At 38.3% G+C, this 17,141-nt stretch overlaps 1 protein-coding gene across 2 annotated transcripts; it reads right to left on the bottom strand.

Moving 5' to 3' along the window:
• Positions 1–2,786: 2,786 nt before the first annotated feature.
• LOC139981162 (uncharacterized) lies at positions 2,787–17,068 on the bottom strand. Of its 2 annotated transcripts, none has more exons than XM_071993354.1 (7): positions 16,858–17,062; positions 11,607–11,705; positions 10,736–10,791; positions 10,007–10,063; positions 8,233–8,353; positions 7,677–7,849; positions 2,787–5,858 (listed from the first exon to the last, which is right to left on the bottom strand). In XM_071993354.1, the coding sequence occupies exons 1-7, from the start codon at positions 16,895–16,897 to the stop codon at positions 5,775–5,777; spliced, it is 630 nt and encodes a 209-aa protein (XP_071849455.1). In that variant the 5' UTR covers positions 16,898–17,062; the 3' UTR covers positions 2,787–5,774. The 2 variants fall into 2 exon arrangements, with proteins under 2 accessions (XP_071849455.1, XP_071849456.1); XM_071993355.1 differs by lacking the exon at positions 2,787–5,858 and adding an exon at positions 5,865–6,717 and having other exon boundaries at positions 16,858–17,068.
• Positions 17,069–17,141: the final 73 nt, after the last annotated feature.

Genomic DNA, 17,141 nt, shown 5'->3' with positions numbered 1-17,141 from the left:
GCGCATTTTCATGCAGATGTAACAATCTCAAGAAGTGATGGGTTTGTGGGCCCACCCCCGCCCATGATACGCCCTTGGATCCACTACATGATACTCACAAGTCACAGGAGATGTGCTCAATTCTCCAATCGCATGCGGAATTATTTTTAGATTCATTGTACGAGTTGCGGTACTAGGTTTGGGGTAACAAAAAGCAATCAGGTCGGAGGGTATAACTTTTTATCTCTGGATGGCAGTGTTGCATCGAAGGACAGATGTCTAGCGCATTTCTGAGAATTTGATTTTTCCAGAAAACATCCTACATCAAAAAAGAATATATATATATGTATATATTTGAAATTGTAATGAGTTGGAAATCCAGAACAGTACAAAAACTTCCAGCCTCCACCAGGATTCGAACCTGGGTCTCCCGTTTTATATGCGGACAGCCTAACTAACTAGGCCATGGACGCTTATTGTATGTCCAAAACCATAAAGGAAGGTTGTCATTCCCCTGTAGGTTTTTGCCACCTGTATCGAACAATGCTAGTTCTGTTTTGGTGACATATTTTGCCTTACTCTAGAGATTTCTCATGATGCTAACCAACTGGAAAACCTTTTATGAATCCTATGGCCGGTTCTCAAATGAGATACTTTGAACAGACTCTGTCAATCTAGCATGGGCGTCAATCCAGGGGGGGGGGGACACGGCCCCCCCCCCACATTTCGATAGGTGGTGGAAACAATATGAAATGTCCCCCACACATTTGGAAAAAATGTAATGATGTGGCTCTATTTGGTTAGGACAGGATTCATATCATCGAATATCACTCAATGTTGCTGAACAGAGAATTCCATCCAGATCTCGTGAGTTGGTACCCTGAGCTCTCCGACAATCGTAATGCTTAGTCTGCCTTTCTTTCGAGGCCAGTTCCATTCGTCGTCGGTTGAAGGGTATAGACAAATATTCAAGTTGATGAATCCAGCGGTACGGGCTATGTTTGGTAAAGTCGAAGCTCTCTTGCGGTTGCTCCTCGTCTCCTCCGCCAGTTCGACGGAAGCCGAGAGATAATTTAGTGCTTTGAGGCGTTTGAAAACATGGCTACGGAGCACCATGACTCAACTGTGCTGAACCACGTGATGGTGTGTCATATTCACCGCGAACGTCTAGCCCAGTTGAAGCCTGAGGAGTTAGGTGTCTCACCCCCAAACTTAGTAAAACTGACGACCCTTACCGAAATCCCAGATCTGGGCCAGATATAAGAATCCAGACCTGGTCCAGATCTGGAATTTCAATCTGGGCCAGATCTTAGATCTAAATAAAACTTTATCTGCATATCTGGATTGACTCTATATCCAGTTATATCTGGCTTTATATGGCCTGATAAAACTTGATCTGGCCAGATTAAACCAGATATAAAGCCAGATCTGGCATTTCGGTAAGGGGATAGTTGGAAAATTGGAGTGCGACAGTCGGAATTTCCGACTGTTGCACTCTAGTTTATATAGGCCTATTCATTTATTCCTTTGATTGTGCATGACCTAAAAATTGAAAAATTTCGGTCAAAATTTACTTTGAATCTGTCATATTCACCACATTTTCCTTGACACTTTGAGAAATTGTATCTCGCGATTCTTATACTTCACCGTACAAAACTTTGTATGATTTTGAATACTTCAATCAAAAAATGCCTAATAGAACTACCGTCATAGCCCAATTTGATTTGAGTAGACGAGTAGCGCAAGGGTGGGGGGTGGGGTACAAAGCAGCAGTCGGAATTTTCTGGCTTCAAAACCCATCCAGTTGGATTTTCAGCCACTACACGCCCCCCCCCCCTCTCAATCATCAGGGCTAAGCTACGTTCCTACATGGGTACACGGTGGTTACATAGTACGCTCCGACCATAATTCACCCGATTACCAGATACAGATCCACCTAGCAACCGAGGTAACTTGCGTGAGTACTCCAACGAACAACCACTGATTTATTTGGATGCCTTTATCACTTAAGCCACCACTCACATGGGACCTATTCTAAGTCTGACAATACATGCGCATGTGTGAGGTCCTGAAAACGTAATTAAAGTGGTTTGTCTTGCCATCCTTGCTTCAAATTTCATAGAAATGTATTCTCGTAGACCTAGCAAAACATTTAAACTGAGACAATCCGGTTGGAAGTGTGTCACAGGTGGTATTAAAAGTCATTGGTGGTTCAACATGCTGGCGTATGATGACTTTTGGCCAAATTTGCGCTAAGCCCACGATACGAACTCGGATCTGGGCTGTGCCTTATTAGTTAGTTATTTTAATTATTAATAATGGCGTATGAGGAAATGGGACGGCAAGTCGAGAAACTCAGTCGCGGCGGATAGCTTCCTTCGCCTATATGTCCGGGGACTTTTTGGGACATCGTTCCTACAGGCCAGGGGTGGGCAAATACGGCCCGTGGGCCACATAAAGTAATGACGGTTAGGCCTGTGATAATTATGTCTTGCAGGTGCTGCCCACCAAAGGTGTCACTGAATAATGGCCTCCAAAATGAGCCCAGTCCCATTGCAGTTTAAAGAACTACAGAAGTTTACCACATATATGTTTAGCCGACCAGGTATATGGGGAAGCCAATGAGATGCTGTTAAATACTTATCCACACAGTCTCCTGCTGTGCCACTAGTCTGTTGAAAACTGATCCACTGATCCCATAGATTATTCGGGAACAGTAAACAAAATGATTACAACAGGAACATTTCAAGAACTTTACACATTGGATCACTACAGGCTACTTTTTAAGAGAAATGACACAGAGGTGGTTACTCTTTCATATTGTTATTTCTTGTGAAACAATCTATATTGCAATGTTTCTTAACAGTAATCATTGAGCTGAATTTGCGTCATCAATAATCAATATACACAATTTTCAACAAAATTATATTATAATACTCTGTATGTTAAACAAGACTAAACTAATCAGAGTTTTGAAAAGTAACATTAATTTGTCAAAATTGTTTGTTTTTGGGAGGTTAGCGAAACCTTGAATACTTACAAAGTTAACATAGCACAAAGCTGAATAAATTAATGAAAATTAGTTCCTTACCAAAACCGTGAAACAATATAAGTATGTCAGTTCTGATTCTCTATCGGTAGCATACTCTTTATCCTACTCAACAGAACTTAAGCAATAAGCACTTCATCAAAAGCAGTTACAGTATATTTTTCTAAGACTAATGGTATGAGAACATATTATGTAATGACAGAAATCTTCAGTTTCAATGTTACTTCGCTAAGCTCTAGCCATGTAGCTATGCAAGCTCGGGTACATAAGCATGATCTTTACTAATAATTTTAGAATAATCATGAGAAACCCCATGGCACATTGAAAAATTTGGAACCTTCTACAAATCATTTACATGTATTTACAACATATCTTATAGCTTTCACCATTAATCTTGTTTGAGTTGTGTAGCAACTTTACAAGATTTACAATATTTTACATTGAATTATAAATATATTCTGCTATATCACGCATATTATCTATTTACATGCTTTAATCATGTTAAAGGAATGACATTTGTGCAAAGTAGGTGAGAACAACCAAAAGTAACATTCAAGCCCTCGCAGCCCCCACCTCTCAGAATCCGCCTCTGAGAATTGATGTTCAGAATGCATGAGAACTAGGATATCAGCAGCTCCATAAACTCTAAGTAAGCTCTCCAACGTCTCAAGATATCCTGTGACACACCAAAACTTTTGTGATCCCAGGGACAATTGTAGGCTTCAAAATTCATGTAGAAATTTTGGAGGCTACATATGCAACCATGTATACTTCTTGAGGGGGGGGGATTATTAAAACATAGCCCTCCCCATACTGGCAGACAGAATATTGCAAAAGATCCTAGTTTAAGTGTACATTTTATAAATATACAGAATGCATGTTCAGTAAAAACTAGACAGTCAAAAAATTCTTCAACATTGTTTCAAAAGTTGTAAAATAAAGCACCATTTTGCATCTCAGGACCCTCCATGTTACCAAATTTCTCAAAGGTGAGGGGACACCCTTCCCCTGGATGACTCAACATCTTAGTCCCCAGATTACAAAAAAAATGGTTGTGCCCCTATCTGGACTCACTATTGAGTTGTGCCCTTTGTGGACCTATTCCTCTGTGTCTATGCCATTGAGGGAGCTACTCAACTACAGCTTTAACCAAAAGCGATACACATGGCTAATAAAGCACTTGGTTATGGAAAATGTTTGCTTGCTCCTATCTGCATAAATAGCATACATATTGTAAGATCTTGGAACATTTTAGTTATCGAAAACTGTGTCATACACCAGGGGCGCATCCAAGATTTTCATAGTTGTAGGCACCACTATCTGAGCGGCGCGCCACCATCGGTTGGCGCGGAGCGTACAAGAAAAAAAGATGGCCGGAAACGGCCCTTCCTAAGTGTTCATTCTGGTTCCCTGGCCTCATGCTAACTTGAGACACCTCATTCAATATCACTTTTAAACCCCAAAACAAACAAGTTAAAATAGTACATAATGCAATACTACATAATGTATTTAAAATTAGCAAGGTACATGTACAGAGTAGTCTTACTTTTCAACTTCTGATAATTGTAGATACAAAGATAGGCCAGAAATGTCTTTGATACAATTATAGCCATTAATTGTCTTTGATACAACTGTAACTAGTAAATGTTTAGGTTAGCCTAATAAGAGAAGGCGAGTGCTATCCGACCATTGCCATCTGATGCAAATTTCTTCAGCACAGCATCAACGTCAATTGCAAAGTGGATGTCAGTGGCGTAGCCAGGATTTTTTTCAGTGGGGGGGGCACTGGGGGGGTGGCGCTGGGGGCTTGACCATTTTCTGTTACTATCTAAGCGAAGCCCCACCATGGGTTGGCGCGCAGCGTACCTAAAATGTTTAGCTAAAAGGCCACCTAGATCGTCGGAAATGACACTTCCCAAGCCTTGTAAACAGAGGCGTCAATCCGATTTGAAACGTGGGGGGGGGATGTAATTGATTCGATGCCACAAAATGTCCTCGTACATACTATAGGCTAATGAAGCAATTCGCCGCGACTGCATGTACGACTGCGGTCGAAGGGTCGTTCATGAGTGGTCATCTTGGAGATTCGAGACCATTCAGACCAATGATATATTTTTCGCACATGTAATTTTTTTCGACACCCAAAATCCCAGTGGGGGGCGAATGGGGGCGACAAGCTTTCATGGGGGCTGTCGCCCCCATGCCCCCCCCCTCCCTGGCTACGCAACTGGTGGATTTGCATGAGTGCCAAACCGCTGAGCCTCTCTTCATTCATTGTAGAATGTGTGTACTTTTTTATTCTGCGCATTGTGCTGACAGACCTCTCAGCAGTTGCTGAAGCTATCGCATGGTTAATCATGGTTAGTCTTAACTAGATGTTAAAAAACTGACAAGATCGGATCGTAGTCTTTTTCGGCGGGTAGAGTGTTGAATGAAACAGCATGCGATAGAAATGACAGTCTAGATGACAGAAGAATAGGTCACCTAATTTAGCCATATTCTTGCTACGTTAATTTCAATAGTTTTTCCTGTCTAGACTCTTAAACTCGTCCAGCAAGCTTATGGATTTGAATTATGGTTTTTAAAAAAAAATAATAACTTGGCCAAAAAAATTGTAGGCCCGGGCCTACAGTGCTACATACTGGCTACGCCCTGTAGGCCCGGGCCTACAGTGCTACATACTGGCTACGCCCCTGCTCACAATACAGTTCAGTTAGCTAAGCATCACTCTGTAAGTATAATCAATTCACTTCTTGCCTGACAACTGCAAAGTTGATTTCTTTTCAGGGTCTCTTACCAAATATCGAATGTGAGCCCAGAGACAGTAAAGCTGGAAAGAAATATGTAACAAACATCAATGAATAACTTCCATTACATGTGTAAGTTTAAGAAATGAAAGGTACTTTTAAACTGCTCAGAAACTGTTAATATAATAGGACCATTTCTCAATAAAAATAATGAAAAAAAATGTCACTACCAAACTACTGAACAAAAGCACTTTACAGATTGAATTAAACAACAACAAAAACCGGACATCAGTGCTCAGACAAGGTAGGAACTAATCAAAAAATGTTATTGTTAACAAAAGTCCCGTCAACATGGAACAAGTTGATTAAAGAGGCTTACATAGAAATTTGTGCATGGAACTGGAGTAAACACTAAATGAATAATCAACAGGCAGGAGCTGGAACGTTGGGAAAGCGACAGATTGCAAATAATAAAAAACTTCTTGACCACAGAATTCAAAGTGTCAAATGATGTTTTGGACTGATCTAGCTATTCTTCATTTGATTATTTTCCTGATAAATAGAATACTGCAGTCCGATACTTTAAACTGTAGCCAACTGTTATTCCAAAACTTACTGGTTCCCAAAACTTACAAAAATCAACACAAAGCTGAAAAAGAACATGAGAGAGCGAAATATAGAAGAAGAAATAGCAAATAGAAATACAATGTAGACATGCTATGAACATGAAAATACAACAACACGCCTATAGCGTGAGGAAAGAAAATGGCGGGAAACCTAGGCAGTTCGCGGAACTGCTACTCCTGCAAAAAAACCTAAGGGCGGAAACGCACTAAGAAAAACAGTCCCCAAAACCCTCCCTTTCAACAAAAAGGATACTTATCGGGCTGGAAAGGACTGCAATACTCCTAAGAATCCGAGGAAAGAAACTCCTAACGATTGCTAAAGAAAACCAAGACGAAATCCAAGGGACATTTTCCACAAGAAACTCACGTGAAGACACTTTTAATGGTAGAATGAGTAGAGAGTGACCGGGGGGGGGGTCCGGTCATAGAGGGCGCACAGTGTTATTATTTTACCAGGACTTTATAGGCACGGTAGAACGAGGTGCTAAGGCTGTGAGGAGACAGGCAAGTGAGGAGCGAAGTAAATATTGAGATATTCTAACAGCTTGAAGCTCCTTTACCTTTAGAAATTGATGGAAATTTTCTGCATCTTTATGTCAAAATCCTTAGTCCACTGTGAAAATATTTTTCTTCAAAGAAGTTGATGAAATTGTAAATGAAGGAGGTTGACTACTAAGCAAACATTCCACCACATATCACAGACAAATTAGCGACATTATTATAAGAGAAAAAAAAAAGCTTTTGGGAAACATCTACCAGACTGCCATCACAGACCACCCTACTACTATCTATACTTCCAGGCCGAGGAATGAAGGGCGTTTGGTGGTAAATATGGTTAGCATTCAAATAAACACAACTGGAGCTAATAATTTCTTTTTCATGTAAGCCTCACTGTGTCTGCCACAAGAATAAATGTCTTGGAGAGAGTGCATGCGAGAAAGACCAAGAAAGGGAGGGGTGTGGAGAGCAAGAGACATAGAAGATGTCAGAAGATACTTAATAGGATCACTCAAGTTTATTCTATGACATTTTCAGGATTATTTTACAAGTTTGCACCCACAACAAAAGAAACAAGAAAACAAACCAGACTGATTCAAGATTCAATTCCCAAACATTACAAACGAAGAGAATACAATGTTGTCTACATTTAATTGTTAATATTCAAATCTATTGCAGCAATTCAGGTGCAGTAGCTAACAATAAGGTCTGGGAGGGTGCCATTACCAGCTGAGAATGTTGAAACAATGCTCTTCTTACATAGATAACTTGCCTTACCTCTACAGTTAGGCACACTGCTCTCCCTGCACTCAGAAAGGCTATTCCAGCATATTGAATACTTCGATGAATTCTCAAAGACTGACCGAGAACTTTGGTATAATGAGCATACAGCCAGATTGGTAAGCCATGAAGCCCTAAGATGGTAAATGTTCCTAATGGGGTCTTAAAATCTGTGAAATTAAATGCATGGACAAATTTCAAGTAAATTTACAATGAGATATAATACAATCTTTTAAAATAACATGACAGGATATTTTACCATATTACGGTAAGATGAGAGGTGAACTTGAAATTGGTATTTGACAAATTCTCTGATGGAAGGATCAGATGTCCTGCCATGTAAAGCTGTCATCACAGAACTACAAGTATTATTATACTGGATTTCAAACAAATTTGCAGTTATGAGGTTTCATTACCAACTTAGTACTACTGCAGGGCTTTGAAAGCCCAGATTACAATTCATGGCCCATGGGTAATAAGTTTCTTTTATATTGAGATTGCTTGCATGAAAACTTGAAGCAGTATATGACATGTAGAATACTGCATCACTTACTTTTCTCCATGACTTTTTGTGCAATATAAGGAGCTTGGACAAAGTTAGCCTTCCACTCGGCACCGAGACTGTGTGTACACACAAAGACACTCCATTCTAGGGCAGCAACAACATAACCCCACTATGAAGAAAAAGTTTAAAAAAAATAGCAGACATACCTACGGACTCCTCAAAATCTTGAGCTGAAGAACTAATCACTAAAACATTGGCACTCATTGTTACTCAACATTTGAGGCATTACACCACTCCCATTGGGCCCAGCACACTACAGGTGCCCACTAGTTTCCATAACATCCTTAGTAAATCCAATATTTAGTATGTTTACATACAAGTTGTGTGAATATTGTGGGACCTATCCATGTAACATAGATTAGATTGTGCTAAATCTCAACAATTTGTCTTTAGGGAGGGGGTCATGTACCCTCTGACTTTTTGACCATTTATTTTCATAATATTTGTATTTTTATATAGCATGTTTACTTCTTTTTCTCTAGTTGTAGCCATTACCTTAAAGGTTCACATTATATTTTGTTAGCTCACATCCCTGGAATCAGAAAAGCATTCTGACATTTGTGTTGCTTTACAGCCACTATTTCCTTAAACTTGTGATCTAGGGTGGAGTGCAACTTACTTGCAGTGGAAGCATCACAACATTTGTTATCATTCAATAATGAAATTTTGATCTACATTACAGTGGTTCCAATTGATGTAATCTTTTAAGAAATTCATGGACCAGCTCAGGTCCAATCCTGGAACCAATACAACTTTCTGAGATTTGCACTGTATTACACTTTATCGTTTTATCCCAATGCATCTTTAATATATGTTTATTATTACTATTTACTTTAATTGCAGAAGTTTTGGTGTCAATACCTGATTTTTACCTTGGCGTATAGGCCTACTGTTACCAGGGTCTTATGGAAATTGTCTTGTCACAACATCTTTATCTCTCCAATTTCACATTTTCTTCTATACTTAAATAATTTAACATAGAAGATGCCCCATTTGCCTACAATAAGCTTCCCCAGCACATGCCAAACCATTTGTTACCATGTATGCTCATTGCAGAATCAACAGCCTTGTTTGACCCTCTTCAAGCAGAAGATAGGCATTCATTATGCACTAACACTTGAGTTAAACAAAGTCGCTACCTTAAAAATTTGCATATAGCTTTGCTGCAACCTGAATGTACTTCCATAGACTTTGCAGGGCAGTAACCTCTAGGTAACCCTAATAAGATGCAATAATTGTTTCAGTTTTCCTTTCAAAAGAGTTTACACATCAGAGAATCCTTTAATGGACCCCTTATTTACACAAATGATTTAGAACTGTCAGTGCTGTGTTAAAGGGAAATTACTTGCAGCAAGAATTCCCTGATATTCATGATGTCATGATACCTGGCATTGCTAATTAAATACAGAGCAGGCCTAGAATTTAACAATTTTTGCCACTTGCTAACCAATGCCAATGCATAAAATCATCTATTGGCTAGAATCAAATTCCCAATTGCATTTTCCTACAATAAATACAAAAGGGATATTAATGTCAGTTTTTTTCTACTGGTACAGTATATGGTGAAATCCACTGGCGAAGTTAGCCAGTAACTGACCCAAATTTCGAGGCCTGGTGGAGTTTTCTGCGCCATGCTTTGCACAATTATCTTAATATACAAATATACTGATATTCTTTCCAATCTGAGTGGTATTGTTATGTGTTGTTTTGTATTGTATTCACTATTCATAACAAGTCTCTGAGATATTTACAAAGTACTTACTTTGTACAATCTGCTCCATAAAAATCCCCTTCCAAAATTATCCACCATGACATCTAACTGTAAGGTTAAAATGGTCAAAGCAATCAATTGTCATCATATTCAGTAGTACAGTATGTGAAAACTGCCTATTGTTCACCTTTTTCAGAGACGTTTCATTTTACTATAGGTATCTTAGCAAATAAAATGTAGGTATTCAAGTTTGCATATACCTTACAGTAATTGTACTTTTCATTTCAAATTGCCTGAGCCACAAAAGCACTGTACACATACAGTAAGGTTATTCTTGTCTATTTTTTAGCAAATTTCACTAAGCAAATACCACATCTTGATTAAGAAATATAAAATTAATCTTGTCATGTCACTTCCAATAAAATACTATAGTTGACGCCTTTAATACCATGTTGTGATAAATTTGCAACTTCAATAGTCAAGGACTGAACTGATGTTACAAGAATTTGCATTTAGCTCACCCTCATAAACATAATATTACACTGTAACTATTCAAGTTAACACAAGTTTGCTCTGCAGGTACATATGTAAGACATTGAACACCTATATCCTAGACCTGACTGTCATTTACAAGTTGTTTTATTATTGCCATTATGTCTCACATACCTTGTCTGAATAACAAAACAAACAAAAATCAGAAAAACTTGTTGTAAGTCAGGTTAGGTGAACATTTGGCTACACATGGTGAGACATAACGTTGCATACTGATAGGATTCTTACCCATGCCCCAAAAGCGGATGTCTGATTCAGCTTCCTTGCCACGAGTCCATCAATTCCTACCAAACAAATCAATCAAGAGCAAATTGTTTTTCATATTGAGATCAATGCCTGTGGTAAGTTACTTTAATGAACCAAAATGTTGTTGATCGCTGCACCTGCTTGGTGCATGTATGTTTTTTGGAAAGTTCAAAGCTTATAAGCAAACTGTTTCATTGTTATGCCATTTGGTTTGAGCATTCACTGTATATTGTGTGTTCTGAATTGTAAGTACACTACTGGGACCCCTCAGTTTCGCCCTAATAACCCCAGGCTATATTTATTATCCTTTGTTGGTTAGTTTGTGTTAAAAAGTGTTGTGTCCATTTCAAGTGGCTGTAAATGAGATAAGGCCTTTTCTTATTTTATGTTACTCTGTATGTGGAATTTCTTCAATGTGGTGGAACCATGACTCTCTGTTATGTCACCATTCCAACTGGAAATCTTGGTGTCAAATAGGTTATTTACCAACACAATTCAACATTTACAGATGTGTAGTCGCATCCATGTGGGCTTTTTATGTTTCTGGGTTTTTGTATTTTGATCAGGATAATTGAAATTTGTCACCAACTTTCAATTCAAACATCACAACATCATATCAACATAACAAACTGTTCCTTTCTTCATTTCATATAACCTGTGTCTACATGCTACTCATAATTTTCTAGCATATATATGAAAACTATCTGTTGTTACTAATTTCACTGTTGCATTGGCTGATAATGAAATAATCAGTTGTCATTCTTTCTCTCATGAATGATATTCATGATTTAGATCTAGATTTCAAATTAATTATGTGACCTTCCCAAAATGTTAATGTGATATTAATACTTACCATCAAGAATCACATTGGTGGAATACAAGAACAAGAAACAAGCAGCATTTGTTGAGTAACAACTGAAGGCAGCAAGCACAAGTACTAATCGGATGTATCCTATGGAGAGCCACCAAAAAACATAAACACAACACTGATAATAGAACATTTATAAAAAGGCTTCCTTTACCTAAAATATAATACAGGTGCATTTGTCAGTTTAATAATCTGATAGGACATGTATATACTAGTTAGAAGTACACTAACAATGGCATAGTTATATCAGCCCACAAAATGTGTGTTTGAACTCAAATCTACACCACAATTGAGTAATCTGAGTCCTTTGTTTTTCAAAAAAAGGAAAGAAAAATTAAGATGTTCATATAGTACTTTTTTAAAGAGCACCACTCGCTCATACCATGAAGTTACAATAGACGTCAAGAGATAAACATGGTGTCAGAAATAGAATGTTTGAGATAGTCCACCTCATGTCATTGCCAGCGGATGCAACAAATGGTTATTTCAGATGCCATACGAAGTGTAGGAACAATCTTTCTGTATGCAAGTGACGCCTTTCTAAAGATATTCTCTGTTTTTTCTTTGTGTCGTCACCAAGTGTCGTGCCTAACGGTAGCCAAAGGTAGCCGATGATTATGAGTCTTCAACATTTCACAAATTTGGGAAGTTGTGCAGGTATACCTAGAATGACGCATTCAGAGAACTGCTTTGCAATGTATGACAGCAGTGGTGTATCTATTTACCCTTCCAGGCTTATATGTAATAAAAATAGTCAGTACATAAAAATGAAAGTAGCCTGCTGTTACTGTCAATACAAGTCCTCATCGCAACCTAAAGAACCTCTCATGAACCATGAACTACCAGATCACCCTTGGGAAATGACAGCTATCAAATTCTTCACTGTGGATGGTTCACGCTACATGGTTACTGTTGATTGTTATTTGGATTATTTTGAACTTGACTCAATGCGATCCAAAGAAACAACTGCTGTCATAAAGCATCTGAAACTCTGTTTCTCCTGCCACGGAGTGCCAGTTATAATTTCTCTGATAATAGCCCACTGTTTAACTCGGCAGCCTTTTTCGAGTTTGCAGCAGAATATGCATTCACTACTTTAACAAGTTCTCCTCATTACCATCAAATATCATAGAAAAGCAGAACCAGCCGTCAACATCGCAAAGAAACTGCTTCGCAAAACCAACAACCACAAGGACATATATAGCATTGCTTATTTGGAGAAAAACCCCTACAGCTGGTTTAAGCAGTTCTCCAGCACAAAGCATGTTCTCATGTCACACAAGAACTCCACTTCCAACAAAGACCTCTACCCTTGATGCCAAAGTAGCTGAAAATGTCGAAAGAGAAAGGAACATAAGCAAAGTACACAACAAAAATCATACAATCGCGTTGGGGTACCTCTGAAAGAACTTCAGCAAGGCAGTGTAGTTCGCTTGAAGATTTAACCGAACATAGAGAAGAGCCAATGTCATTGACAAAATTAACATTAGATACTACAAAGTTCGAACTAAGGACAGAGCAATCATGTTCCAAAATGATGAGATCTTAAAGTCTCCAAGGAGCAGTTTACTTGTTCAAGTTCACCCGCGTTGCAAGTTGAATCACGATCAGCCCGCTTTAATTCAAGATACATCAAACAGCTTCACACAAAGTGCTAGCAACATTGTTCACCTCAGATGGAGACACAGAAGAAGGAAGAGACCAGCGTACTTAAAAGATGATGTATAAAGAAAGTTAAAGTTGGACTTTGTTACACAAAAAGATAAGCTAAAAGAGAGACCGTTTTGCTACGTTTATACTGTTTTATTTAGTTTCATGTTATAAAGTGTTAATCAAGAGTCAAATTTCTTGCTGTTTTTGTTATTTTTTGTAAATAGTTTTGCTTGTTTCTTCATAAAAACGAAAGATGTTCATATAGTACTTTGTTAAAGAGCACCACTTGTTCGTACCATGAAGTTACAATAAACATCAAGAGATAAACAATTCCAATGGCCTATTGCTGTGTATTTCATGGAGTGTGATGTCAAACTGTGCGGTGGTGTTAATCATTGTTGAGTCATTTCCTTGAATCTGCTAGGGTCTCGTGAAAATTGAAAATGTATTGGAAGTTTAATGTCTTCATTCACCAAATATCATGGCAAATAAAATCTTGTTGAAGAGTAGTGACAAAACATTCTTATGACGTCACACTGGACAGCGACTTGAATGAATCTGATGAGAAGCAGAAGATGTTTATAAAAGGCATGAAATCAGTTCCACAGCAAGGTGAACCTAACATAAGAACCAGGTACAAATCATTTCCTTCATACATAAAATGCACACTAAAAACCATTAAAAATACAGCTTTTGTGAGCAGGTGTAGGAAAGAGCTTGCCTGAATCTTAGTCTGTGCATGCAAGTTCAATGGACAGTTCCATTTCATGATAGGGTACTAAAACGCAGTCTCAACAACTGCTTGTGACAGTAGATGCTGCAGGCCTACACAAAGATATGTAAACAGGTTCAAGATGCTTTGTAAATTTACAGTAAATTGGTGGTTGAGACAAAGTAAGAAGTGGAGGTAATTCTCTTCATTATAACATTTCAGCAATCACACTGTAATGTTTAATCTCAGACAAAGAGGGAAAAAATGCAAAAGTTAGTGTTTTATGTTATAATAATAATAATCAACAGTTGTTTTTACGATGCTTAAGCGACCACAAATGTGGAAGAACCCGCAATGGCTTATGGAGTACAACTTACACGTCAGGTGGCTTCAAATTAAACATTTAAACTCAAATGTGGAAACTCAAATGTGGGATCTTTTGAATATAGCAAGTCATTTCAGATGGCAAAACCGTGCATGCTCTTCAGGGTTGGCCGGTTTTTACCGGGCGGTTTTTACCGCCCCGGTAAAAACAAGTTTTTTACCGGTTTTTACCGGGAGGTTTTTCCCACCTATAAGTGGGAAAAACTGGGAAAAACCTCAAATTATATAGAATTCCTAAAAACTCATGTGGAACTTGTGGAGGAGCATAGAATCTACAAGAAAATGGCATCTTATGGTAGGGGGTTGGGTTACATCCAAAGAACAGCTATGATCTATAACTTGTGAGTTTACCGATTAGACTATTATAAATAATTCAAATAAATAATATATTGGATGCTCAAATCAACCAACTTTATTTTCCTATCGAGATGCATAATTCCATAATCTAGAGAATGGACTCGTATCAAACTGTTGGTGCCTCCTAGGGCTATGGTTCGTCATATTATACATCCAAATGATGATTCACATCCAAGAACGATCACTTCATGTCTGCGATAAATTGTACTCTGTTCACACTTCGCACTAGGCACTGTACTATGCTTATATTGCTTATAGGCACTGTACTAAGTGACTGTTGTGACATCAACTAATTTGAGAATAAGTAACAATTGGAACAGTTACTTGTGTTGTTGAAACTCCTACCTCTTCAGTTAGCCTATACACAGGAAGTGCCCAGTATCACCTCACCTGTCCACCTCAAAGTGTTTAATCACTCATGCATGAATTTGTATAATAATTGGACCATGTTTGCATCAAGGTAAACAGTTTGGTTGTGTGAATGGCTACATAGGGCCATTGTGCGTTTAATACTTTAATTGGGCCCATGTGCCTTACAAAGTTTCAAAGCAGTTTCTATTGAGCCCCCTGGATTGAAGTTCACCTCAATAGACTGTTGCCTACTGTATTAATAGAATGAACTGTCTACTAGAATGAACTGAATAGAATGAGCACATAATATTATATTATTATATGGTTCCTTGTCCCTTTGAGGCTTTGGATGCCATGGTTCGCCACTTCGTTCTATCCTCCGCTGTTCATGCCACATAATAGGCCTGAAGAATTTAGGAGGGGTGAATGTCCCAGTGTAGACCTATGATGGTTTGGGCAATAGGCAATGCATACTGCTAAAGAGATCGTGACAGAATAACTATACATGTGCAATATGAAAAATACTCTTTTTTCCACAAAAAGTAGAATAAGAATGTGATAAAATAGCTCAAAATGAAGCTAAGAAACTCCCATATTCAATTAAATATGCCTGTCATGAAACAATATCGTGCCTACTGATGACCCTGCATTTTACGGACAATTAATACTAGTTTTCGAGACGGAGGCGGTTTTTACCGGTATTTACCAGTTTTTCCCGGTTTTTACTGCTTAGTGGGAAAAACAGGTTTTTCCCGAGAAAATGCCAACCCTGATGCTCTTAGATGAGAAACCCACCGTACTACTGTATGACCGGGCCAGGAATTTAACCTAGATACTCCCGAATGCTAAGCCTTGTTACTTCAAATGCCACTGCATTTATCCACTCAGCCACAGAACCAGTATATGTTCATGCATGAAGAAACATTTCTATTGTATTCAAAGTGTTTAAACCCATGGACAATTAACACAATGCTTCTGTAAATCTGAAGCCTATTGAAGATGACAAATGTGACAATTTTTTACAGGGCTCTCAGTTGGTTGGTACCTGGTCAGATTGAGGGAATTGTCCAATCAAATTAATTTTATATTAATGAAAAGTATATTTGTGATCTTTAAAATGCCGCTTGAACGAAGTAGTCACTACATGCTTCTTGGAATTGTTGTCCTAAAAAGGAGGCCTATTCAAAATAATTTTCAGAGAGGTATTTACTGTGTATTTTGAATGGAGCGTTTTGACTTGAACATTTTGATTTTCTTATTACAACCTTCCCAGTAGGTCAGATTAGGGTTAACACATTTTTACGAAGAAAGATTTGTTAAGAGAAAAGAATACGGTTTGCACCACTGAAATTGTCTGTAAAATGTTACGTAGCCTAAACAGAGTTAAAAAATGAGCTCTAATATAATTTTTATAGACCTTTGTTCTGTATGAATATGACACTGTTTTGAGAAACTTGCTTGTGCTGCACAAGGAATTGCACTAAGGAATTGATTTACCACAGGCCTAGCTAGTAGCTACCCCAACTTTTTGACATCTCAAACTCAATTGAAAGAATATATATTCAATTTAGAATTAAAAAGGCTATGCCTGCACCTAACATAGCTCGACTAGGTCTAACACTACCATCCAGTCATGTTTTGTGTGTGTGTGTACTGTAAAGCTTGAATGATTATAATTAGCATAGGCCTAGGCCTATAATGTTTGGCCTAACGTTAGTAGCAGCTAAAACTGACACTAACACAAGTAACAGTACTAACACAACAGTAGCAAAATCGCACCAATTAGGTTAGGAATGTAAGCAAGCACTTCGATACCCATGCTTTGTAATGGGTGTTGTGGAATGGGAGGAATAGAAGATGCAGAGAGGGTGGTACTTTCTTCAATCCAGTGAAACTCGTACAATTTGTGGTAAATACAGGCTGCAAAGTTTTCTTTCTGTTTACTCTTGCTGGTGACCGTAATGTGCTAAAACCTAGTGCCAACTGTCAGTATTGGTATGGCCAGTGGAGCAGACGACGCGTTGCACGGCAACAGTACAACGTGTAGTTCCTGCTTTTTGGCA

Source organism: Apostichopus japonicus, chromosome 15, assembly GCF_037975245.1.
Source record: "Apostichopus japonicus isolate 1M-3 chromosome 15, ASM3797524v1, whole genome shotgun sequence".
Lineage (NCBI taxonomy): Eukaryota > Metazoa > Echinodermata > Holothuroidea > Aspidochirotida > Stichopodidae > Apostichopus > Apostichopus japonicus.
This window is presented reverse-complemented; position numbering and strand designations above follow the sequence as displayed.

What these genes read in the sequence shown, in the direction of transcription:
- LOC139981162 (XM_071993354.1), bottom strand. Translation starts at nt 16,897, where the DNA reads ATGGGTATCGAAGTGCTTGCTTACATTCCTAACCTAATTG. An exon ending in CACCAATGTGATTCTTGATG is followed by an intron (nt 10,792 to 11,606) that starts GTAAGTATTAAT and finishes TTTGTTTGGTAG; the next exon opens with GAATTGATGGACTCGTGGCA. An exon ending in CATCCGCTTTTGGGGCATGG is followed by an intron (nt 10,064 to 10,735) that starts GTAAGAATCCTA and finishes TTAACCTTACAG; the next exon opens with TTAGATGTCATGGTGGATAA.